Genomic DNA, 26,139 nt, shown 5'->3' with positions numbered 1-26,139 from the left:
GGCCACACCCCGTCGCGGGCGTCTCCGGGCCGTGCGCGGGGCTGGGTGCGCATGCGCTCGCGTCTCCAGGCAACGGGAATAACAAAGGCCCGCGCAGAGCGCCTGCGCGGCGGGCGGTGGCGGTTCGGCCCGGGGGCGGTCTGGGGTGGAAAGCTAAGTCTTGGGTTGTTTTTGTTTTTTTTTCTTTTCTTTTCCCCCCGAGCAGAAACGGTCCGCCAGAGCCTCAGGTAGGCGTAAGCAGGCGTGGGGAGCGGACGTAGGGTCAGCGCCTCGACCTCCCAAGGGCGGCCGCATGGGCCGAAGAGCGAGGGCTGTGTTCCCCAAGCGGAGGCCCCGGCGGGGGCGCCCCTGCTGCGGACTCTGGGGCGGTGCGTGAGCTCAGCACCCGTGCGGCGGCGCGGCGGCCGGGTCAGGTGGCCTCCACCTCTCAGGTTACGATCCGCGCCGTGGGGACCCTCTGGGTGCGGGTTTGACCGCCGGGCACCTGCGGCCCGCCCGGGCGGCTCGAGTGTCCTCTGGAGTCCAGCAGCGGGGAAGCCCTGAGAGCGCCTTGTGCGGGCCACCTAGCTCCGAGGCGCAGTTTGCTCACCTGTGAAACCGTAGGCCCGGACTCCGAGTCCTAAGGTCCTGTAACTCTGAGCGAAACTTCAGTGGATAGGTGAAGAAGCGAGCCAGCAAGGGAAAGTTGCTGGTCCTGTGTCACAGGTCTAAAGCCTGACTTTGAGTCCGACAGCCCTTTCCAGTAAATCTTTCCACCACCTAAGGAGTCTCCTGTGTATGGCAGGAGCATCGCTGTGTATGGCAGAGGCTGCTACCGGAATAAAGCGAGGTGGCGGGAACACCCGTGTCACATTCGTTTTTCTGTCCTCAGGATCTAATAGGCACCCACAGGAAATAATAAGCATTCACCAAATCCTTATTGAAGGAAAGTTCTGGCAGACCCAGCACCACTGTCCCTAAAAAGTTCAAGAGAATAGGTAGGACAAATGTATAAACTGTTTACTTTAGTAGCCGGGGGTAACCTCAGAAAACCTCCTCACAATATATCTGGTTTAAATCTCCCCTAGGCTTCAGTCCAGTCCCTGAATGGCTGGCCTCCAGTTGGCACCCCCTCTGCCTGTGGGCGTTATGCTTCCATATAATGAAAGGGAAGCTCCAGGGCTCCTCTCAGCTAAGCAGGAGCCCTATGAAAAAGGTGACTCTTCTCAGCGGCCCTCCATGGGGCACCTGAGGAACAATTTCCAGCAGAAGCTTTTGAGCAACAAAGAGCTGACGCTGGATAATCTCTACACTCACTCCAAATGGAACGCCTGCACAAAAGCCGGGAGCTGCTCCTATCCCCACTGTGTTGGAATCAGCCGGCAAGATTCAAGAAGCGATTCCCAAGGCCAAGCAAAGGGTTCGTTTTACTCAGCAAATTCTCAGTCCTGGCATCCCAAAGCAAATAATCAGGAATTCATCCCCTTTACGAAGAAGCGAGTTGGGGTAGACCGGGCATACCCGCTGAAACCCGTGTTCCATAGGAAGTCTCACAGTACAAGTGAAGCTGGCATTGATGGGGACCAGGATGTCTCTCCGAGACCCCCTGAACCAAGAGAGTTTCCATACAGCAGCTTTGGTTCAAGGAACTGGGTGAATGCATCTGTGCTCCATGCCGTTGCTGCCACACAGGAGGAGAGAGCCATGGCAAACCCCAACAGGACCGAATGGATGCAGATCCAAAGACTAGAAGCTGCAGGGGAGAGCTTACAAGAGAAAATCCGGAGAAAAGAAACCCTCCTAAGGGAAAAGCTGAAGAAGACAGAGGAGGAACTCCGAAGGATCCAGAAAGAAAAGGAACAGGCTAAGGAAAATGAAAAAAGAGAGCTACAGAGAATGACACTCCCCAGGAGGAGAATTAAAGGTAATAGCAACACCACATACAAACCTACCTTCTCCCCAGAATTCGGGTCTGAGGAGGTCTTCAGTAGAGACAGGGGAGAAGATGAACTTTGGGGACAGTCTCAAGAAAATTCCAGTCCATTCCAGTTCTCTGATTACGGAATACAGAAGCTCAAAAGGGAAAGATTGGTGGCAAGCAATAACAGAATCCGAGAGTCATCAAAGGAGTTTTCTCAGTCTTCAGAAGGGCCTGGCAGTGTTTTGTGGGGATCCACCAGCAATTCTAGTTTGTCTAGGGGACCAGACTCTTCGGTTTCCAGCTGTTCCACTGAAGAGCCCAAACTTGGCGAATGTAGCCACTGTGGACGCAAGTTTCTCTTGCTCAGACTGGAGAGACACTCCAACGTCTGCAGCAGGATGCAGGGTTCCAAGAGGAAAGTGTTTGACTCCTCCAGGGCCCGGGCCAAGGGCACAGAACTAGAGCAGTACCTGAACTGGAAGGGGCCAGCCCCAGTCAAGGTAAAAAGGCCAGGGCCTTACGGATTTGACTTTGGGGATCATTATAAAAGGATGCTAAATCAGTTTTCTTTAGGAAAAAACTCATGTGTCATACAGGGAGAAAGAACATTTATTGATTACTGTGTGCCAGTCACTGTAATGGGAGTTTATCATAAGATCCTCAGCACAACCCTGTGAGGGTGTCATTGTCTCTTAACAATTCAAAGATCAAATCTCAGAGAGTTTAATTTGCTTGAAATCACAAACAGCTTTGAGTGGCAGAGTCAGCATATATGGGGTGCCTCGGTGGCGGTTAAGCGTCAGTTAAGCATCCAACTCTTTTTTTTTTTTAAAGATTTTATTTATTTATTTATTCGTTCATGAAAGACACACAGAGAGAGGCAGAGACACAGGCAGAGGGAGAAGCAGGCTTCACGCAGGGAGCCCCATGTGGGACTCGATCCCGGGACTCCAGGATCACGCCCTGGGCCAAAGGCAGGCGCTAAACCGCTGAGCCACCCAGGGATTCCCCAGCATCCAACTCTTGATTTGGGCTCAGGTCATGATCTCAGGGTCCTGGGATTAAGCCCCACGTTGGGCTCCTGCATCAGGCTCCAGCCCCATATCAGGCTCTGCTCTCCTTGGGGAATTTCTTTGAAGATTCTCTCTCTTCCTCTTCTTCTGCCCCTCACACCACTTGCCCATGTGCTCTCTCAAACAAGAGTCAGCATATAAATCTGGGTTAGAAGCACTGCAAAAAATCCAGGCTTAAAAATATATGTCCTATTGATTATAAAAGTAATAAATGTTGGGGCACCTGGGTGGCTTAGTTGGTTAAGCATCTGCCTTCAGCTCAGGTCATGATCCCAGGATCCTGGGATCGAGTCCCACATAGGGGCTCCCTGCTCAGCGGGGAGTCTGCTCCCTCTGCCTGCTGCTCCTCCCCACTCGTGTTTGCTCTCTCTCAAATAAAATCTTTAAACAAATAAAAGCAAAAGTAATAAATGGTTACTGTAGAAAATTAAAAAGATTTGAAAAATACAAAGAAAAAAATGATGCAGCATTTCACCCCTGGGAGAGAGTTCCTTGCTCTCTGCAATATACACTGCCACCTCCCAAGATTAAGATTTGTTACAACTCCTATAGCCTGATCTACTTTTTCAAGAGTAGCTCAGTTCTGATATATCTTCTTAGTAAATATGTGAAACTCAAGTTTGCAATCCTTGTTCTCCCCACTCAGAGTGTAAACACCTTAAAAGGTAAAGGACTTGATTTTTGGTTAACATTCCAGCTGCAGAAAAACTAAGTTGTAAAAAGGCTGTGAGACACTTACATGGTAAGTTTAGGGGTATTTCACAGGCATATTTGGACAGTCGGATCTGGAGATTGTCTCATGAATAAGTCTACCACCCTGTCAAGGTTATGCCTCTTGGTTTGTAAATGAGTGTTTTTCAAAGTGTGGCATACCGGCAAACATTTTTTATTTTAGTAGTTTTACTGTGTATTAGAAAAATATAACAACATATGAAGCCTGTAGTTTTAAAAATCATGAACTTAAAAATATTAAGTAATTTATCTTAAGGGGGATAAAGTGAAAGTGATATGCAAATGATCAAAGTTTGGAAAAGCCTAGACCTCAGGATCTCAAAGCCCCATTCGACTCTAATTTTCTAACAAAATAGGAGAGCATATTCTGTTTTCATTTCCCTCCCTATGCTGTGCTAGTACTTGTTGTCCGCTATGCACGTTACAGTTTATGCATGCATTTACTGGGGCCTTTAAAAACTCAAATTTATGTGGTGGCTGTTACAAGAAGTCAATTGCAGTTACTCCTTTCAGTATAGTTTGGAAGATCACCACAGAAAAGCCCCTTCTGGGTTCAGAGATAATCTGCCCAAAGTCTAGTTTCCGACAAGAAGTCAACATTTTGCTTTTGCAGATAATGATATGATCACCAGTTCCGGTTCTTTCCTGTTTTCTTTCTGGTCAACCCAGTAATCCACTGGGGTCTTCTCTATCCCACTATAGTGGTTGTTTCTGGCAGGCATCTAAAAGACTCTTGTGTTTCTTAAATTCCTAAATACAGTAGCAGTGAAGCAAAAGAATTGGGTTTCTGAGATCAGATACCCTAGCTTTGTGGAAACTAGTTTTGCGGGGAATATGTTGCATTGAGGACACTAAAGCAGAAAGGATCTGGATAGGGGCACCTGGATGGCTCAGTCAGTTAAGCATCTGCCTTCAGCTTAGGTCATGATTCCAGAATCCGGGGATGGAGCCCCACATCAGGCTCCCTGCTCAGTGGAAAGCCTGTTTCTCCCTCTGCCCTTCCCCTCATTTGTGCTCTCTGACTCTATCTCTCTGTCAAATAAATAAAAGCTTAAAAAAAAAAAGGAAGGAAGGAAGGAAGCATTTGAGTACAGGGACTACATCTTTGTGCTTTGTGATTAATAGGTGTTAATTGAATAAAATTTCAATATGAATTATGAATATGAAGTAACCATCATATAGTCAAGGAACTTTCTCCTAACTTTTAAATGTTCCTGGGTCCTGTCTCCAACACACAGATTTTCTTGCCTTCCTGTCTGTTTCAGTAAGACTCTCCTAAAGGATCCTTTTCCTTTGATAATATCTCTTTTCCTGTCATTTATCATTAATGATATCAGATCACCAAGCAGCTACTTAACTCCTTTTTTCTTTTTTGAAAAATTAATTTTAGGGGCACCTGGGTGGCTCAGTTGGTTATATGTCTGTCTTCCCCGAGTCCCAGGATTGAGCCCCACATCTGGCTCCCAAGTCTGCTTCTCTCTCGGCCCCTCACCCTATGCGTGCTCTCTCTCCTCTCTCTTTCTCAGATAAGTAAATAATCTTAAAGTTAATTTTATATTAATCTAAATAATATTTGAATACATTTAAAAAATCATGTACTAAGTGACCTATAAGGCAATAAGCAGGATCCTGCTTCACCCTTCTCCATCCTCATCTGGCCCCCAGTGGCAGCCTTCATTCAGTTCCTGATCGATTACTCTTCTGGTATGCATTTCCATATTTCTCAATAATATGCTTATTTTCTTGATTAACCAGTTTTGCACATTATCTGTTGATTTCCTTCTATGAATGCTGTGGGTTAAGCTCTCTTTCACATCTCCTTTCCTTTTACTTTTCTCCTTCTCTTCTTCCATTGTAATGGAATCACAACTTTGGATTAAAGCAGCAGTCAGCTTTTACTTATAATAACCATGTAAATTTTGTTCACCGATGAGTGAACAAATTCTGCCTCTGCCCACATGTACCTGGAATTAATAGTTGACTCAGGTTTTTATTTGCTTGGTTCCCTACATACCTGTCTCTAATTTTTTCCCCTAAATGATTCATCTGATGTCAGATACCTAGTAGTGTTTTTATAAGTGCACAAACACTTAATCCATCAGTTTGATTTTTTTTTTTTTTATTCTGGAAACTTTCCTCCCACTACTCTTTTTCCTCCTGCACCAGTCTGGACTGTTTATTCTCTAGGTCTAATGTAGACTTGTTGTGTTGGGACTTCTTTTTTTTACTTCTTTTCTGTATTGGGTCCCATTTCCAGCTTCTTATGTTTTCCTTTTTCTTGCTTTATTCCTTGATTTGCTGAAGCTTTCAAGAAACGTGCATGGGAGGCATATTTTTTGTCTCAAAATGAATGAAAATATCCATACAATAGCCTTATAGTTGATTTGACTAGGTATAGAATTCTAGGTAGAATAATGATTTTCAGGGGATCCCTGGGTGGCTCAGCGCCTGCCTTCGACCCAGGGTGTGATCCTGGAGTCCCAGGATGGAGTCCCACGATCCAGTCCCACGATCACGTCCTGCATCGGGCTCCCTACATGGAGTCTGCTTCTCCCTCTATCTGTGTCTCTGCCTCTCTCTCATGAATAAATAAAATCTTTTTAAAAAGAAAAAATGATTTTCTATTAGAACTTTTTTTTTAAAGATTTTATTTATTTATTCATGAGAGACAGAGAGACAGAGAGAGAGGTAGAGACACAGGCAGAGGGAGAAGCAGGCTCCATGCAGGGAGCCTGATGTGGGACTCAATCCCAGGGCTCCAGGATCACACCCTGGGCTAAACTGCTGAGCCACCTGGGCCGCCCTCTGTTAGAATTTTTAAGGCATTTCCCACTAGCTTTTAGCATCGTGTTACCGTTGAGAAATCTGATGCCATTTTGCTTCCTGCGCCACTATATGAAGCTTCTCTTGGTGTTTCTTTTTCTGAAAGCTTACAGGATTCACTCTTTATTCTGAAATTCCAAAATTTTTCAATTATTGTGTTGGAATCTTGGTAGGCTATTCAATTTCAAGACAGTGACCTTAATTTTAGGAATGTTTATTGTATTATTTATTTAATAATTTCCTCCTTTGCTTTTTCTGTTCTTTTTGGAACTCCTTTTTGTCAGGTGTTAGACTTCCTGGATTGACTTTCTAATTTCCTAATCTTTTCTACTTCCCATCTTGATCTTTTTTTCCCATTCTAATTTTCTTGACATTTTAAACACTGCTATTTTTATTTTTAGCTATCATGTTTTTTTTTAAGTGGTCTTTTTAAAAATATTTATTTGTTCATTTATTTATGAGACAGAGTATAAGCACATAATCAGGAGAAGCAGAAGGAGAGGAACAAGTTGACTGTGCTGAGCGTGGAGCCTGATGTGGGGCTCAATCCCATGACCCCAAGATCATGACCTGAGTCAGATGCTCAACCAACTGAGCCACCTAGGCTCCCCTTAGTTATCACAGTTTTAATTTATAATAGTTCTTTCTGGCTTTCTGGTTTTAAGTTTTCTTCTACCTGCCTTGTTGCTGCTTCCTGAGAGTGAGTGAGTGAGAGAGAGAGAGAGAGAGAGAGAGAGAGAGAGAATTCATGTACCTGTTTTGGTTTTTCTCTTGTTAGAGCTTTACTCAAATATTTGGTGACCCCAGGCTGTCCATTCATAGTTAAGCTTAAGTGAGGCTTGTTGATTAAAGGCCTCAAATAGTGAACCTTTTCACTGGGGTCATGCAGGGCCAGCATCTAATGGCTTTTCTCTTGACTGCTTGGTGCAACCAGAGAACTCTTGTCTCCTGTGAGGGTGCCGATGTGTTTGATATCCTGGGAGCTGAGTTGATATCCTCGGCTCCCAGGATATCAAACAGTTCCATAATTTATCATGTATACTTGCACTTAATCCCAATTTTCAGCTTCAGTATTAACCTTGTTCTCTATTATGCCTGGACTTCCTGAGTGTGAAACCTGTCTGGTTCAGTTTCTACAGAGAATAGACCCCTGTTCTCCTGTGAGACTGCTGGAAGTGACAGACTCTTGGATGTGCAAGATGGGACGGGGCCCCAGGGATACAATTTATTCTCAGCCCCACACCTCTCCCCTCCCTCTGCCTGTAAACACCAAGCCTCCCAGTACCATCCCCCCTGGCAGGCCCTTAGCTTAGTGCCTCCACTCTGGCAAGTCAGCTCTGTTGCTCCTGTCCTGTTCTCTCTGACCTTAGGGAGAGCATCCTTTACATTTCCTTACTGTCATTCTGATGAAGACTCAGAAGGAGATGTGGTAAATGCCAAGTCAAATAATCAGTCTTCCTCCTACTTACAGGCTGAACCTCCTCAGAAGAGCAACTGGAGACAGAAGCATGAGTCTTTCATCCGTACTCTCCGTCAGGCCCGAGAGGTTCAGCAGGTAATTGCCAAAGGTGGAAACCCCTCAGACTTGCCACCCATCCTACCTGCAGAAAATCCAGATTATATTCAGTGTCCACACTGCAGCCGCCACTTTGCTCCCAAGGTGGCTGAGCGCCACATTCCCAAGTGTAAGACCATTAAGAATCGGCCCCCACCTCCAAGGAAGCATTACAGTTGAACAGACAACAGTGGAAGTCTCAGAAGGCTCTGCTTCTTTTCAGCAGTAAATGGGAGAATAATTTGATACAAACCAGAACTAAAACCTTTACATCTCCCACATCTGCCTGCAGAACTTAAATCAGTGAAGAGAGACTCATTGCTAAGCAGCAGGAAGCAAAAGGAAGCCTCGGCTTCCCACTAAATTACCATGTTGGGCTGGTGTGCCTTTCTATTGCCCTCAGAACTGGTGGGTGAAGACACTCGAGAGTAGCGAGTGGGCTATATTAAATCTCTCTTCTTGCAAGCCTGACTTGTGGTCTGTGCTAGTTAAGTGCCTGCATTTGCTGTGCCTTCTTGCCACTGCCTCTGCATGTATGTCTGTGGTTCCTGTTCATGCTTCTTGCTCTTGCAGGAAGTTGGTTCATTAGATTAAGTTGGTGTCAGAAGATCATGATCACCTAGGTGGTATCTCTTATAAAAGATAATACAATTTTGCTGTAAGGCAAATGGAAGTTTATGCTTGACCTTTGTGACGCATGGTCCTGGCCAAAAGCCAACACCAGTATGCAAAGTTCGGGTGCCAGTCTATCCTAGGCCCCGCTTGTGTTATACTGTGTCATAAAGAGAACCTCATCTTGATGTGCTTTACAGGCTAGTGATGGGGAGAGCACTACTGTATGCCTCAGTAGTTGTTCTTTGCTAATGGATTTCATATGTCAAAAAAAAAAAAGAAGGAACTTCAGTTTTAGCGATTGCTGGCATTCTGCTTTGAAATCAGATTGGTTGTATGGCTTTTGAAATAAGGCAGCAAAATCTACCATCAAAGCAAGCTGGGACATTGCAGTGTCACATGTCGCTGTCCATTATATCACAGTGAACTTCTATTTTAGAGAGTAAACTTTGATGAAAAATGAAAAAAGATACTGGATTTTTAAAATTTTCTCTGTGCAGAATTGTGCATACTGCAGGTACTCTTCATAATTAGACCTTCAAAAAGGGTTTTTGGGATTTAAAATTAAATAATAAAATGAGTAAGTCCTAGTTTGGTCAGATGGGAGAATTGATAAGGTAATGCCCATCAGGGGTAGTATCAGTTTAAATAGGATGAAAATAGAACAACAGATATGAAATAACAGTAGGATTATTGTCCTGAGAACATCACTCAAATTGTTAGTTTAAAATACTGGAGAAAAAACACCCAACTTGACCTGGGCCAAGGTGACTGAGCAGACAAAAAAACCATATCCTACTAACAAATGGCCACTCATGTTCCATTTCCTCTGCAGCACCTGCTGAATGGCTGGGCTAATAGACCAGACCGACTTGAAATGTGATTAAGGCTTTAGCTGCGAAGCTGCAGGACCCTAGGTGGAGAAAAATGTATATACTTAAAAAACAGTACATATTGAATTGCTTTAATGCTCTTCTTAATTGTTGCAAAGAAGAGGAATCACATAGCAGGGCTTTAGGCTGGCCACTTAAAGGAACCTTACATACACACTGGGTATTTAACCCAATATATACATTCCCCTGGCAATGAAATACAAACTAAGTTTCATACTTAAAAACAAAAGATGGCAAGAATGAGCTATGGCCAAGGGGGCAAAGTGGTAGCCTATGGACTGCTTTGTCCTACAGATATGCTTTATTTGGCTGGTGCAGAATTAAAAATATAGTCTAACATTTAAAAACTGGGATATGGGATCCCTGGGTGGCGCAGCGGTTTGGCGCCTGCCTTTGGCCCAGGGCGCGATCCTGGAGACCCCCGGATCGAATCCCACGTCGGGCTCCCGGTGCATGGGGCCTGCTTCCCCCTCTGCCTATGTCTCTGCCTCTTTCTCTCTCTCTCTCTCTGTGACTATCATAAAATAAATAAAAATTAAAAAAAATAAAAACTGGGATATGGAGAATCTCTTGAAAAGCCAGAAGTTCTGGAAATACCAGGCCAGCAATCCTGCATAGCCCCAGCCACGTGGTCCTTCAGATGGTCTGACCTTGCAGATCACAAGTCCCACCTGGCATGCTGCACTTATTTGCCTTCTCTGCCTAGCCCCACAGGCGCTTGAGTTTGGGATCCCTGGATGATGTGATTAAGTTCACAGATCAGGACCCTCTGGGGAGAACACATGTATGTGTGGGGAGTGCTTTCTGTAGACAGGAAGCAGTTACTCATTCTTATATTGCTGGACAATAACGCAATAGTCAATGCCTCAGTGTTCCCTCTGATTTCAACATGTGTAGGCTTTGATTAGGTTAGGGCTATCTATGAGTCTTTTACATTTAGCTCGATCTGATTTTTGGGAAGAGGTCAGAACCCTTTTGCTACCTAAGTCCCTTCCTGGATGACAGTGGATAGATAATGCTACTTGGTACTGTCTGTGTGTTATACGACTTTATCCAAGAGCCTTCAGTACAAACAAATGTTATAAGTTTTAAAGTTCAAAAGGTTAAGCAATGGGGGAAAAATCTCATAGTGAAACTCACTTCACATAAAAGTGTATGCAGACTGTGCAGACGTGCTGAGATACTCCTTAACAGCAGTGTATTTAATGCAGCATGGTACCTTTTGGCCAACATTTGCTTTTGGTCAATTTATCATTCTTCATGACTACAAAGGAGATAGCAGAGATGTGATATGTTTTTTTCTCTCTAATGTTCCCAATTCTTAGAGGTTTAGTGATCAGCATGTTTATTTCCATAGTTAATCATTGAAGTAATAAATGATTTTTGGCTTTGTGGCAGGAAGGAACATGTTTTGTAGTCCTGACTACAGCCCAGTCTGGCCTGACACTAATGAAGAATACTTCTTTGGAGGCCCAGGGATACTCATTTGAAAGAATTTATTTGTAATACATCCTCACTCCAGAGCTGTTCTTTCTATTATGAAGGTTTCCAAATATATGGCAAATCAAATGAAATGTGAGTTTAAGGCCACTTTTGCTTTAAACTTTAGTGAAATGCTCAGCCAAGAGAAGTGATAACTTGGCTGTGCAATGCCAGGGAGACCAAATACAGTTCACCTTCTTTGAGGGAAAACAATTTTGTAAACGTAGACACACATTATCACTTGAAAAAGTCCACTGTGATTCAGGAGGTAAGTACAAGAAATGATCCTTCCTTCCTCTTTCAGTGGCTCATTTTTTTCCTTCACTCTGCATTTAAAGCACTATATTTGAGAAGTCTGGGGAGAAAAAGTTGTAGCAGCAGAAATGATACTGTGAGCAAGAAAAAGAAACTGGAAGAAAGCAAAGATTATTTGTGCAAATGTTCCTTGTGTTGTTTCTGTTACAAGGTCTTTTATTTATTTAGATAAAGACTCATTGAATCAAAGATTCATGAAGGCCTAGGATCTGGGTGTTTCATCCCAGTGACTAAGGTCCATGCGCAGGCATAGCACTGATTGAGAGTTTAAATGTTTATTTAAAACAGAAATGCCAAACCACTCCACCCTCAACCTTTCAAACATCTGGCTAACAATGAGCTAGTTCTTCAGCAACAATGTCAGAGCAGAGGAATAACTCAGGTTATACTATAACTCAAAAGCAATACTACTGGGAAACTGAAAACACCTAGCACTGCAGAAAGAAGAAAAGCAGGACAAACTCCAAGAGAATTAGCTACAGAAAACTATTCAAAGGCATTGCTGCTGCCTAACCTTTCACTTTTTATCTAATGCATGGCTGCCACCTTTGAATTGGTTTCTGTTTGCATAGCTATTTGGTGGGAAAAATCATACGGCTGTCCCAGGCACAATTTGGTAAAGTGCAAATTGTCTCTAAGGCACAGAACTCAGATTCTCAGCCAGATTAACAGCAAACTAGACTTCCCATGGGAACATGCTAGAGAAAATGAGCAGTGTTCCCCTGCTAGAGAATGGCTCCCCTCTGGAACAAGAGCAGGGCTCACCCCTCCCTTCAATGCTCACTCCCACCCCTGTCTCAGCAACGTGACCCTGTTCCTCAGTTCCACAGCAGAAGCAATACTCAGGATTAACACCCAAACTGAGCCTGCCTCTCAGTCCTGCTGAGATGGTGAGTATGAGGGATACAGGAACATGAAGAGCCAGTCAGTCCTTAAAAAAAAAACAAAGGTGCATTTACATGATGAACCAAAACCCACTGTTAGGGTTTACAGCAAACCCCCAAGTCCCCAGAACTTGTAACTTTAATCCAGGGTTGGCCCCTTCCCTTATTTTAAGAAAAGGCTTTAGAGATTACATTAGTACCATTGTACTAGGCTTCCCAGAATTGAGAAAACAATGGGAACATCAAACCAAAGACATCCCATTGAACAGAGTTGCCCGTCCCCAGCCATGGGGTTTCCCCCAAGCATCAGCCTTTACACCACCAGTTTCAGGGAAATGGCAAAATTTCCATCGCACAGGTCCTTCCAAAATGTTAAAGAGATATTAAACATTCATTTTTTGATTTGGGGAAAATGAAACAAAAAGTAATTTAGTGGCTTCTAAGGAGGGGGCATGTGAGACTCATCAAGGCAACTCCTATGACCCAAAATACTAAAGGAACATTTTATAAGGCGAGGTGAAAACACAAAGTTGACATCCTTAAGTAAAACTATCAAAAGCTTTGAGGACACTCTCTCTTCGGGAAAGCTGGCTTGCTTCTTGTCTATAAGGACACAATGACTGTGGGATCAGCCAAATTCCTTTCACTTGGTAGCTCCTACCTGTCCTGTTAGGCTTCAGGGACTACCAGGTTTGGTGCTGGCTTTGGGCCACTCAAGTAGGAAAGATGATACAGATTCACTGATATGGCTTCATAAAACACCAAAAGGGGACAAATACTGACTAGACATACAGAAAGGGAGTGGTTGGGGCTGCTGAAGTTGAGGTTAGAACCCTAAGAGCCATGAAGGCAGAGGTACTCTAGACCTTCCCAAAGATACCAAGTAGAGGCAGCTAAAGGAGGACCTCTCTCCCTTATGGTTTTCTCTTAAGGTCATTCCTATTGCCCCACTGACTCAATTCTCTATGGGATACCTCACCTTTTAGAGGTACCTTCCAAAGTTAGGAAATCCAACCTGCAATGGCCACAGACAGCAACCCCAGCTGTGTGATGAGGAGGGACCTAGCCTTCTTTGTTTCCTCCTCACTAAAGACATTTTAATCGACCTTCAGAGGAAAAGCAGTCTAAACCCACTTTTCCTCCTAAAGCATTTGGCTAACGCAAAGTAACTGAACTTTCTGAAAACAAGTCCTAGATTGACTCCACCAGACGTAGTTTCCCAGACTCAGGGCTCCTGAGAGGGCTTTACCACTTCAGCACTCTCCAGATGACTCTGGATGGGCCCCACCTGGTTCCAGCCCACTCGAGTTTTACACTTTTCCCTCCTCCACCCAGAGGTGCAATGCCTGGTGCTGAATTCCCAAGGCAGCTTCCAAGTAATGGTGAAATGATAAACGGGACATAAGCTGCTACCAACAAAATTAAGGTGAGCATTTTGTCTCCTCTTCAAAGGTGGGATCACCAGATGAGGTACAGAGCTGCTGCTGCTATGGCAGTCACTGAGGACAAAGCCAGGGCCATGGGGCCCTTCCATTCTCCGAAACAAAACCACTCCTAGATCCTATCTAACAGGCCATGCCACTCCCCAAGTGTACACGGAAAGTGCTTCAGAGCCTCCGCCTTGCACTCCTTGTCTGCAAGTGAACAAAGCCAGGAAAGCGCTCTCTGCATTCAGTAAGTGTGCTGTGAAGTTCTTTGGATCCCAGTTTCCTGGAGGCCATACAGGCTCAGGAGACTAGAGGCTGGGTCGACAGGAGTCTGTTCCCAGGAGGCACCAGGAATCTGAATCTAAGTCAGGCTTTGGATCCATTTCCATCTCTTCTTTTGCTGTCTGAGTTCCTTTGGAATGCATCCCCACCTGTCCAAACAAAACACAGTTCCATATTAACAATACCACCACCAGTCATAGCAGTTCAGGACTAGGTTTCTAATGTTGACCTCCAAGGACCTGTAGCTACAGTTTTGTGACAAGCTCATAATACTACCTTAGATGATACTTTAACAATGCTACCTTAAATAAAGTCCACACCTTTACACTCGTTGCGGGTAGGATGACTGTTTGCCTAGGACTGTAGGATTTTCTGGAATGTAGAACACTCAATTTTAAACTGAGACAGTCCTAAGCCAAATAATCTTCCTGCCTGCTATAGCTGCCAATCACCCCATGCTTACCTCAAGTGAGTATGTTACTTTCCAAAGTACTTTCATAGACATGATTTCGTTCTCATTCATCAAAACAACCATGCAAGGTAGATGGTATTCTTTTCCTCTTTTAGGTGAGAAACTAGGACTCACAGAAACCAAGTAATTTGGTCCAGACACATAAAACTGGTAAATGGCAAAGCCAAAGGTTGAACCTTATTTCCCTTTCCTGGTTCACTCTAAATAGAGGAATACAATGGCTTTTTAAAAACAATGCAAATGGGGCACCTGGTGGCTCAGTCGGTTAAGCTTGTGACTCTTGATCAGGTCATGATCTCAGTCATGGGATTGAGCCCCGTGTCAGACTCTGCACTCAATGGGGAGTCCGCTTGAGATTCTGTCTCTCTGCCCCCCAGGCCCTCCCCCCACTCCACTTGCATTCTAAAACAACAATGCAAACAGCAACACCTGTGAAATGTTTTTACGAAAAATGTTTAATTTAAATCTAATCAGGCCTTAAGTTTATAGAAATGACAGTTTACAGAAATGACAGGGTGGGGATCCCTGGGTGGCTCAGCGATTTAGTGCTTGCCTTCATCCCAGGTTGTGATCCTGTGGTCCTGGATCTAGTCCCACACCGGGCTCCCTGCATGGAGCCTGCTTCTCCCTCTGCCTGTGTCTCTGCCTCTCTCTCTTTCTGTGTCTCTCATGAATAAATAAAATAAAAAAATAAAAAAAAATAAAATAAATGACAGGGTGACAAAAGAACAAGTTAGATAATGTCCCAAGAAAATAGAGGACAAATCCAGAATGTGGCTCATTTTGTTAAACAATGACCCTGTTTCTTTAAGTCAATGGCATGAAAATTTTTTAAAAAGGGAAGGGGGATACTAAACAAAGTGTTCCAGATAAAAATAAACGAGACATACATAACAATGTAATGTAGGGATCTTGACTGGATTCTGGTCTGATAAAAAGTTATAAAGGACATTTTTGTGGGAAAATTGGGCTATCAACTGGGTACTAGATTAGTGTAAACTGTTTTATGTGTGATAATAGTTTGCCAGTTATCTGGGAGAATGAATGTCTTTATTTTTGGGTATGTATAAGAAAGTATTTAGGGGGCCTATGTCATAACTTTTATAATTTATTTGAAAATGGTTTAGCAAAATAATATACACACACATACACCCACAGATATTTTAAATACAGATATATATATACCCCCATATATTTTAAATACATATGCAGACATTTAAAAGAAGCAACATGTTAATAATTGTTGAATCTAGATGGTGGATAGATGACTGTTCACTGAATTGTGATGCTTAAAGTTTTTCATAATAAAAAGTAAAAGAAAAAAACAGAGTAGCAAAAAACAATGGAAGTCAGATGATGAAAATGATTTAACCCAGGCACCTGAAACAAGGCCCAGGGCTGCTGGGATTAATTACAAAAGTTACATCATCAAAAGATAAGTACTTGCAAAGGAATAAGTCTATTTCAGTTCTTGGTGTTTTGTTTCTTTAATTCTTCAAAACAGAATTAGAAATTGAATTATTCTTTTAATGCTCTCACCTGCTGCCCTCCTTCTAATTTCTTGTCCAGCTTTTGTAGTTGGGTAAAAATCTGGAGGTTTTCTTGCTGTAGCTTCTGTTGTTCAGCCAGACACTTTAACACCAGCCCCTGCAATCTCTCAACCTCTCCCTGCAGAGTGCTGCACGCACAGGTAGGAGTTAATGGCGTTGCCTTCCCAGCACATGTCTCTGCAGGATTCAGCCGAGGTGGCTAAGGAGAGCAGAGAGAGGTCATAGGCATTCTACCTGGACACCACAGCTGCCCCATTTAACCTTTCTCTAAATGGTATTTAGATGATTTTACTTTTTTTATTTTTATTTTTTATTTATTTATTTTTTTTTTAGATTTTACTTTTAAAGTAACATAGGGACACATAAAGGAAATGTAAAAGCAGAAAATGCTGGGTATACAGTAGCACCTGGCTCCAACTTCACAAGACAAGACAACTCTTAGTGCCTCCGTCTCTGTTATGCTAATGCAAAAGAACAATCCTGTTTTGGAGAACTTGGCAAACAAATTTAAAGTGCATTAATATCATCCCACTGAAAATGCTGAAGTAGGGGAAGGCACGATATGGTTTGGAATGAGTCTTTCTGATCACAGTTCATGAAATGTAGTAGGTCACACTTTAGAAGACATTTGGAAGGTGTTCAGTAAACAGGACTGCCAACATAATTCAAGAAAGCTAATTAGAGGAATTAAACATTTACCTTGAAGTTTCAAAGGTTTTATTACATCTTTTCTAGTCTGGATTTTTCTCCCTTCTTCTACTCTACTTTATTTATAGGAAGGGTCAGCAAATGATAGCCCATGGGCCAAATCCGGCCTACTGCCTATTTTTGTAAATGAAGTTTTATTGGAACATAATCATGCTCATTCATTATGTACTATCTATGGCTGCTTTTGTGCTACAATGTCAGCGGTGTTGCAGAAGAGACTGTATGGTCCATAAAACCTAAAATAATGACTATGTAGCCCTTTATAGAAAAAACTTGATGACCCCTGGGGCTTACATTTGATTAAGGAATTTACCACAATTTGATATCTGCCAAGGTCAGGCACATATGTGTGGCTCCCTCACTAGACTATAAGCATTATTTCTTACTCATATTCAGAGCCTCCAACCCACCACACTAGTAGTGTCAAAAAAACTAGATCTGAATTTTGGAAATTTAATTTTGGTATTTCTGAGGAAGAGAGAAAAGAAAGATGGTCCTCTGGTGTAGAAAGCTGTTAGCCCATCAGGAATGGGAAAGGGTCAATACTTTTCCAAGGCAATTCAGTTAAGCCTAGGGCAGAGGCTTTAAGCACTACCAAACAATATAATGAGTTGATACAAGGCCTTGGGAGACCGAGAAGGCTAGAGGAGATGGTGCAGCCAGAAGTGGGGAAAGCTCTCTGTTTACTTAGTTGTGATTCAAAGGCAAAGAGTTCGGTTACCCAGGCTCCTACTGGGGGCTTGTGTTCCGAAGGAGCTTCAGAGGCCACTTTGAGTCCTTGTAGCTCTTCATATGGCAGGGTATCTTTCTCAGATTCTGGAAAAGCTTCACTTAGGGGAGATGGGCTGTCAGGCATGGGGATGAATTCTGCATTTTCCAGCTCCTAAGAGAAAAAAATCTCATCAGTTCTGTTTGAGCTGTTTGTTTTCTTTCTCCCCAATTCTTGCTACAGCTTTCACTCTATTGTGACATCAGCACCCTCTAGTGGGGCATGACAGTTGTGGGTTCCACACAGCTCACTGTACCTGTAAAGAGCAAGCCATCGCTTCCTCAAAAGAGTAAAAGAGATGCGAATTCGAACTCAAATTCAAGAACACAGTTTGGGGCACGTGGCACGTCTCCCTGACACACTTATTCTACATGGGCTATTCAGTGAGCTGGGAAGCTCAAAGGTGATGACAGTGAGGTCACTGACCAGGCTGCTCAAGGCTGAGGCTGAAACAAAAGTGTGCTGCATCCTCCACTCATTCTCCGAACTGGCTACCGAGTTTAGTTGTCTTAAAAGGGCAGCTTTAAATCTCTTAGATTTGGGCAACCCAGGTGGCTCAGCGGTTTAGTGCCTGCCTTCAGCCCAGGGCCTGGTCCTGGAGACCAGGGATCGAGTCCCATGTCAGGCTCCCTGCATGGAGCCTGCTTCTCCCTCTGCCTGTGTCTCTGCCTCTTTCTCTGTCTCTCTGTGTGTCTCTCATGAATAAATAAAATTAAAAATCTTTAAAAAAAATAATAAATCTCAGATTCTTTTTCTTTTGGTAAAAATTTAAAATTTCACAATCTGCAAATGCTCACTGTAGAAAATGAGAAAATAACAGATAAAAAAGGACCAGCAATTCCATTACTCATAGATAAGCACTGTTAATTTTTTTTAAAGATTTTATTTTATTCTGTATGTTGGTAAATTGAACACCAATAAAAAATAAATTTATTATTAAAAAAAAGATTTTATTTATTTATTTATTCATGAGACACATAGAGAGAGAGGCAGAGACACAGAGGAGAAGCAGGCTCCATGCAGGAAGCCCGACGCAGGACTCGATCCCAGAACTCCAGGATCACGCCCTGGGCTGAAGGCAGGCACCAAACCGCTGAGCCACCCAGGGATCCCTGAGATAAGCACTGTTAAAATGAGCAACACTGTATTTAGTCTTCACAGCAGACATTCTTCTATGCATTACATACACTCTAAGAGAATGGGGTCCTGCTGCAAAGGTATTCCATCTTTATCTACCCAGCCACATGTTGTAACCAACTTTCCATCCAAATAAATATACTCCAACATTTTTACTGTCTGCACTTCAACTCTCATAACCCATCTCTCTGCTGTAAAACATTCTGGCTGACCCAATGTTCCACTTCTACAAATCACAGTACAAAATCTCTAAGCTCAATTTTTGCACACATGCATTACAAAAACTGCCTTCAAGGAAGGTTTTCTTAATTTACATTGTAAGTAATAAAGGTATGAGAACATTTTGGGTCTCTTCATGTCAGGAAGAAAAAAGGATTAGAGATTTGGTAATTTTGTCCCAGGTAGAAATCAGAAACCTTGATTCCTGCTGCAACACACACACTTGAACAGGGCATGGGGCACGGAGAGATGCTGACAACGCCTCTCTATTGCTGCAAAGGGCCTGATGTTTTCCAGATACCTCTACCAAAGGAATTACCTTTCGAAGCCAGCCAGGGCAGGAGCTGCTGGCCCCACTACTGATCCCCATGGCCTCCGTGGGACTGACTAAACCTTCCATTCCTCGGTCTGCTTCCATTGTTCCTCGGAAGCCTCCGCTTGGATCAGGAGTTTCAGATTCCTGCTGACTGTCCTCCTCTTCTCCCCCACCGCCGCCGCCTCCTGGGCTAGAGCTCTGAACCACTGACAGATACACAGCACAGAAAGAGAGAGCCTTGCTATGTAGCAAGAAAGATTTATGATCTTACAGCCCTGCTGACTCCTGGAGAGCTTCCTAGAGTCGCATGAAGTAGTAGCAATAGTGCAGGTCAGATATTTGGGACTAAATTTTTAGTTTTTACATAAGGTATTGAACATCAGTATCTTCATAATGATAATTCACTTTTATATCCCAAACTTACTTATCTCTATATCCACAGCAAATTATCAATGTTCTAAAGCATTACTCAACAATCATCCCAACCATAGCTGAATCTACCACCCAGGCTTTAATAGATACATCCAGACTCCAGCATTCTCCACCAAGGCTCATCAAGGTTTCATATAAAAACAAAGCTCTTTCACATTTGAGCCAAACACATCTTAAAGCTGCCAGATAAACTCACACTACCTTCTTTCTGGAGAAGTCTTCAATCATTACATTTATTAAGTTCCTTGATAACTATTTGTAAGAATTTTTAAAATATGACGGCTGGTTCTTTCATATCAGGCAGCATATTCCAAGTTACCTTAATGAAATGAAGACTAGCTGATGTGTAATCAGAAAATGAAACTGAATTTTAATATGGGCCAAAATATATATATATTTAAGAAAGTAAATTTGTCAAAGCTAAAAAAATAATTGCATTGTATATTCCAAAGTTGAATGTAGGGATGCCTGGGTGGCTCAGTGGTTTTAGTGTCTGCCTTCGGCCCAGGGCGTGATCCCAGAGTTCTGGGATTGAGTCCCACATTGGGCTCCCTGCAGGAAGCTCATGAATAAATAAGTAGATCTTAAAAAAAAAAAAAGTTAAATGTAAAGGACTATTTATGATCACTAGCTATATAGGTGGTTTGTAGACTGCTACACTGTGATCCTACTGAAGCAGCAGAACTGTAGCTGCCAACAAAAGCTCTGAAGCTTGCTTTGTTTTAAATGGCTTTTAAAAATTAGGTTACATCTGAAATATAATAAGATATTTTTTAATATATGTATAAGTTTTGATACCTAACAAAATAAAACAAAAACACGAATCTACAACTTGAAGAAATAGATTTGTACTTTCCAATATGGTAGTCACTAGTCATATATGGCTATTAAAGTTTAAATAAAATAAAATTCCAGTTCCTTCAATAGCTACTTTTCAAGTGTGGGACGACGACATAGAACATTTCCACTGCTGCAGAAAGATATATGAGACAGTGCTGAACTAAAACACTACCTGTATTGCATGTGCCTTGTGAATTCCTTCTCTGGCTTCCTACCTAGATGTAACTACTGATTTTATTCTATATTTATCATTTCTTCTTTTAAAAAAATCATCAAATATTTATGTATCCTTAAGCAATATATTAATTTGGCTTGTTTTTGAACGTTATCATCTGCTACAACTTGCTTTTTACATTTTACATTAGGGAACTATTTGTAGATGTTCATCTCCACTCTAGTAGAATATTACATTGGATGGTAAAAACAGATTCAACCAGCAAATATTTATTGAGTATTCACCATTTGCCGGGCACTCTTCTAGGCATTGTGGATAAAACTACCAAATTAAAAAAGACGAAAATTCCTGCCCTTATGGAGTTAACATTTTCCAGCCAATGGATATGTGCTTTTAATTTTATTTTTTCCGTTAAATACTGTTCCACCAAAACAAAGCTGTAAGAGAACAGCTGCGTTTAGCAAAAAGAAATTTTATCATTTGTGACCGATATTAACATGCACAGGTAAATGCTGAGCAACAGAGTACTAAAGGAAATGAATAAAATGTATGATGTATGTGTGTGTGACTAGAGTACAAGTCCAGATCAGACTTTCAACTTTCTATTTGGGGATTAATCTGCTTTTATTCCAAGTCTTTATCTGCTTTGATTCTACAAACTAACAGAATCCAGGTTCTGAGATCCTGAAGAGTAAAGGTACTTCAGAGCAAATGGCTAACCAAAAAGGAACACAGATTTCGTTTTCTGGCATAGTCTGAAATAACAGAGAACAATGCAGAAAGCAGCCAAAGGAAAACTATCAGAGAGCTTTGGGTTGATTTTCCTAACCACACTGAAAGTTTAGCCAACTTTTAATTCTGAGGGCCTGTTTTGAAGGACTGTTTCTATAGGCTGGAATAACCCTGTGAATACGGTGGAAGTAAAAAGCAGACAGAACCCATAGCCCCTAGCATGGTAAGGAAAGAAATAATACATAGCCACATTACAATGTTGGGCAAGCCACTTAATTACTTCCATATGCTTGTTTGGCAAAGATGTACTCTCTCTCTGACCACAATGTAATAAAAGTCATAGCTTATTGTGAAATCCACCAAAATATGATCCTTTCTCTTGATCACCGTATTCCTCATTTCCCAAAGATATTTCCCATTTCCTTTTTTTGGAGACTGCTGGAATCAAAGACCTACAGTACAGAAAAACCACTGGTACCTGAGACACTGCCACTTACCAGTTCTGATGGATAAGCTGCTGCTATTGGAACGGATGGTCTTGGAATTCAACACTTTCTCTGAGGAAAAATATTCAGTAGGTAAGCATCATAAATAGCTATAGACAGGAAAAGTGAGAAGACTAGAATAGGGAGCTAATCTACAAGATAACAGCTATCCCTCCTTCCAGGTAACTTTATAATTACTTATTATTCTAGATATTAAAGCACTACTAGCTACTCTAACTATATTCACTATGTAGAGTGGCAATTCTCCACTTTAACTGTTCTTTGGAAATACCTGGGAAGCTTTAAATAGTAACAACAACAAGGTCCCATCCCAGATATTCTGATTTAATTGGTCAGGACAGTGGATTTCTAAAAGCTCCTTGGGGGATTCTAATGTGCAGCTTAGGTTGTAAACCACTGATCCAAAAGAATGGACTTGGAAACCTTTACACAGGCTTTTATAATTTAGTTCATGGCAGTAATCTTTATGCAGAAAACAGATATGATTTAGTTTCTTTTTAAAGGTATCCTGAATGTTTCTCACAAAAGCATGAATACAGACAACCAACAATCTGAAGACAACTAGAGATAGCAATTTTATAGCAAAGGTGGCAGAGCCCAAAGTTATCATGTTAAAATATGGTCAGAAGGTAGCAAACAACAAAGCTCAGGCATTGACAGTGTTCTGTCCCACCACTAGGTATGATGTCACTGCTATGAGACTTATAGGAAGAGCCTCTTTTCTTCAGGACACTTCGATTTCGAAGAATGTGACCATCAGAATCTTAGGTATGAGTCTACTCTCTGTCAAATCCACCCCAAGCCTAATATATGAAACCCTTACCAACAATGAGAATGGTGTGCCAGCCTCGGCAAGATAGGTCTGGGACGTGATGCAGAGATCCAAAAATAGGCCGGGGCCATGAGGTGCAGATATCAGAGCCATGTGGTCTCTCTGTGGGGGTCATTGCCAGGCGGCCATTACCACCATTGCCCCAGGCAAAAATGTGATTATCTAGAAAAAAAATCAAACAGCAGATAGTTTAATAAAAAACTGACTTCCCTATTCTTTGGGTTCCCCATCTTTATGTCCTAGAGTTAGAAAGATTTTCCACTATGTACAAAACAAGGGAAAGTGGTTTATTTCCATAAATAAAACTTAAATGATTCCTGATGTCAACCTCGTAAAAATGACCACTTCTCCTATGTACTGCCATCCATCTATCCATCCATCCATTCATTGACTCATTCAGCTTTTTTTGTTCATTTGCCCTTGTGGAACTGACATTCTAGTTGGAGAAGACTGATCAGTGAAGTGTCTAATAAGCCTGGTAGTCATAAATGTTATGAATGGAGGATAAATGGTAAAGAAAAGTGGTAAAAGAATAGTGGGGTATGATTATTTCAGATAGGGTAGTCAGAGAAGTACCTGTCAACATTTGAGCAGAGACCTGATTGAAGTGAGAGAAAAAGAGAACGATGTGGCTATCTAAGGGAAGAGCTTTTCAGGCAGAGAGAATAGTAACTGCAAAGGTCCTATGTGGGTAACATGAGTATCATGAATAAGGAATATGAAGGCCCGTGCAGCTGGAACAAAATAAGAGAGGAGACAGTGGTCAGAGAAGAGGTCAGGAGGTAGGTGGGGTCCTGGTTGTGTAGGGCCACATAGGCCATTGTAATGACTTTGGTTTTTACTGATAGGAATTCTTTGGAAGTTCTAAAGAGTAGCGGCACCTGGGTGGTTCAGTTGGTTAAGCATCTGACTCTTGGTTTTGACTCACATCCTGAGATCAAGCCCTGCTCAAGCTATGAGCTCAGCATAGAGTCTGCTTGAGATTCTCTACCTCTCCACCTCTACCTCTCCCCCTGCCTCTTCCTAGACATGTGTGTGTGCGGGCGTGCATGCATGCTCTATCTCAAATAAATAAATAAAATCTTAAAAAAAACCCAAGGATCCAAAAGACTACCATGAGGAGAATCAATTGTAAGGGACCACAGATAGAAGAAGGGAGACCAGTTGTAGGAGTAAAGATGGTGGGAAATGGGTCAGATATACTATGAAGATAATCAATAGGATTTGCTGATAGATGGGATGCGGAGTATAGAATGAAACTGCCATTTAGTGAGATAGGAAAGGTGTAGGAGTAACAGATTTGGGCAGAAACATTAGAAACGACAAATACAAAAAAAAAAAAAAAAAAGAAACGACAAATACCCACCATTTGCTTCAACGTGGATGGAACTGGAGGGTATTATGCTGAGTGAAGTAAGTCAATTGGAGAAGGACAAACAGTGTATGTTCTCATTCATTTGGGGAATATAAGTAATAGTGAAAGGGAATATAAGGGAAGGGAGAAGAAATGTGTGGGAAATATCAGAAAGGGAGACAGAACATAAAGACTCCTAACTCTGGGAAACGAACTAGGGGTGGTGGAAGGGGAGGAGGGCGGGGGGTGGGGGTGAGTGGGTGACGGGCACTGAGGAGGACACTTGACGGGATGAGCACTGGGTGTTATTCTCTATGTTGGTAAATTGAACACCAATAAAAAATTAATTTATTAAAATAAATAAATAAAATCTTAAAAAAAAGATTTGGGCAGAAAATCAAAAGTCTGATTTTTACTATATTAATACTAGTTTGTCTGAGATGCCTATAACTTATCTAAATCAGAGCATTTTTTAATGAAAAGGGGTACTATTAATGATTAAGCCTGGACACTAAGCATGAATGAGGACTTACCTGGGAAAACTGAGCTTTAAAGCCACCCTACCTTTAGACATCAAAGTCCAGGGGCTGATGAATAACAACCTGGAGTTCAGGGGTGGTGATATATAGCCATCAGTGAATATGGGGAACTTAAGGGAGACAGTGGGGGGGGATAGAAGAATTGAGTTCTGGGCATTCCAGGTTTAGAGGGGTCAGATATCACTATCAATGGCACCTGATCTATTTGCCTATACTAATCTGTTGATATGAATGTCTCTCCTACCCTACTTGACTGTGAGCTCCTTAAAGACAGGGGCTTTCTGAGACTCACTTTTATATTCTCAGAGCCTAAAAGTGGACCTGGAACATAGTAGGCACTCAATTTATGTTGGCTGTGTAAGAGATATAGTTCAGAGAAGTAGAGAAACATTTATTAGAAGGTAATACACCCAGCCATGGAATTCAACTCTACATTCCTCATTCTGAGTTGACCTTGTGAAGGACACACATGTACTGAAGAAATATCACCTTCTTGAGGCTCTGTCAGGAAGTGCTACTTGACTTGCAGTACTTAATCCTCAGTGACACCCTCACTCTGTCTTTCTAGGTAGCATTTCCATTGATCTAATCTGACCTTAACAGTTTGCTCCCTAAAATCCCTCATTTTGGGACAAGTGGAGAAGGTTAACCCCAAAAGCTGGTTCACTTAATTAAATACGGTAACAGAGTACTTATTTGACATTGTCCCTGGATCCCTCATGTATATACAGTAGGCACAGACTAAAAGGAAACAGACATTTTAGATCATAAGCAACAAGAACTGAAATGAGTCAAAAGATAAGAAAATGAAATGTGATTTGTTGTTCAGTAGTCACAAGAAAGAAGTGGCTACAACAATCAAAAAAGTTCAGGTGATACAGAAAAAATTTAAAAAAGCAGAATAGAGAGGAAAGAGAATAAAGACTAGCTCAAGTGGTGGTAAAGAAGAGTGGTGAAAGGAGCAAGATGCTGTGGAGAAGAAAGAGCAAAGAAGAAAATTCAGTTAGGCCAATTCCAATTCTGGAAGCTGAGAAACACACAGTATTCAGCCCTTCAAACCTTAGCAGTTCCTGAGAACATCACTGCAGTGTGGCTGAGCCTGGCCAAGGAGCAAGGTTAGATTATGTTGTTCTCTCCAGTCACCCAGCCAACATTTATTGAAAACAACATGGCGTAGGGCCAGGTTTATGTAGATATTTAATTATTCTTAAAACATTTATTTATTTATTTATTTATTTTAAAGATTTTATTTTATTTTATTTATCTGAAAGAGAGAGAGAACAAGGTAGAGAAGAACAGAGTGAGAAGCAGGCTCCCCACTGAGCAGAGAGCCCTACTTGGGGCTCGATCCCAGGATCCCGAGATCATGACCTGAGCTGAAGGCACTTAACTGACTGAGCCACCCAGGCACCCCAAATTCTTAAAACATTTAACCAAAATATTTAAAGTAATAAAAGTAACTTAGAATATTAACTTTGCCATTACCTAGAAATCTGTTTTATTTTAAATAATCACTATGTTGAACACATGAAGTTAATGAAGCTCCAAATGCATAACAATTGGACACCAATTTAATGTAA

General features: G+C 42.0%; 2 protein-coding genes across 4 annotated transcripts in view; one reads left to right on the top strand and one right to left on the bottom strand.

Moving 5' to 3' along the window:
- The first annotated feature begins 182 nt into the window (after window positions 1–182).
- Window positions 183–10,077, top strand: ZC2HC1C (zinc finger C2HC-type containing 1C). Of its 2 annotated transcripts, XM_055304043.1 has the most exons (3): window positions 211–227; window positions 1,068–2,400; window positions 8,000–10,077. In XM_055304043.1, the coding sequence occupies exons 2-3, from the start codon at window positions 1,087–1,089 to the stop codon at window positions 8,261–8,263; spliced, it is 1,578 nt and encodes a 525-aa protein (XP_055160018.1). In that variant the 5' UTR covers window positions 211–227; window positions 1,068–1,086; the 3' UTR covers window positions 8,264–10,077. The 2 variants fall into 2 exon arrangements, with proteins under 2 accessions (XP_055160019.1, XP_055160018.1); XM_055304044.1 differs by having other exon boundaries at window positions 183–1,903; window positions 8,000–8,065.
- A 990-nt stretch (window positions 10,078–11,067) lies between these two features.
- NEK9 (NIMA related kinase 9) overlaps window positions 11,068–26,139 on the bottom strand; it is a 39,106-nt gene continuing 24,034 nt past the window's right edge. For both annotated transcript variants that reach the window (XM_055304041.1, XM_055304042.1), the window contains exons 17-22: window positions 22,658–22,828; window positions 21,826–21,885; window positions 19,153–19,355; window positions 17,430–17,591; window positions 15,990–16,199; window positions 11,068–14,127 (exon numbers count right to left, since the gene is read on the bottom strand). In XM_055304041.1, coding sequence (XP_055160016.1) covers window positions 14,005–14,127; window positions 15,990–16,199; window positions 17,430–17,591; window positions 19,153–19,355; window positions 21,826–21,885; window positions 22,658–22,828 — 929 coding nt within the window. In that variant the 3' untranslated portion in view covers window positions 11,068–14,004. The remainder of the gene's footprint in view (window positions 14,128–15,989; window positions 16,200–17,429; window positions 17,592–19,152; window positions 19,356–21,825; window positions 21,886–22,657; window positions 22,829–26,139) is intronic.

This window comes from Nyctereutes procyonoides, unplaced genomic scaffold, assembly GCF_905146905.1.
Source record: "Nyctereutes procyonoides isolate TBG_1078 unplaced genomic scaffold, NYPRO_anot_genome, whole genome shotgun sequence".
In the NCBI taxonomy this organism is placed as follows: Eukaryota; Metazoa; Chordata; class Mammalia; order Carnivora; family Canidae; genus Nyctereutes; species Nyctereutes procyonoides.
This window is presented reverse-complemented; position numbering and strand designations above follow the sequence as displayed.

What these genes read in the sequence shown, in the direction of transcription:
- ZC2HC1C (XM_055304043.1), top strand. Translation starts at nt 1,087, where the DNA reads ATGGCTGGCCTCCAGTTGGCACCCCCTCTGCCTGTGGGCGTTATGCTT. An exon ending in AGGGGCCAGCCCCAGTCAAG is followed by an intron (nt 2,401 to 7,999) that starts GTAAAAAGGCCA and finishes TCCTACTTACAG; the next exon opens with GCTGAACCTCCTCAGAAGAG.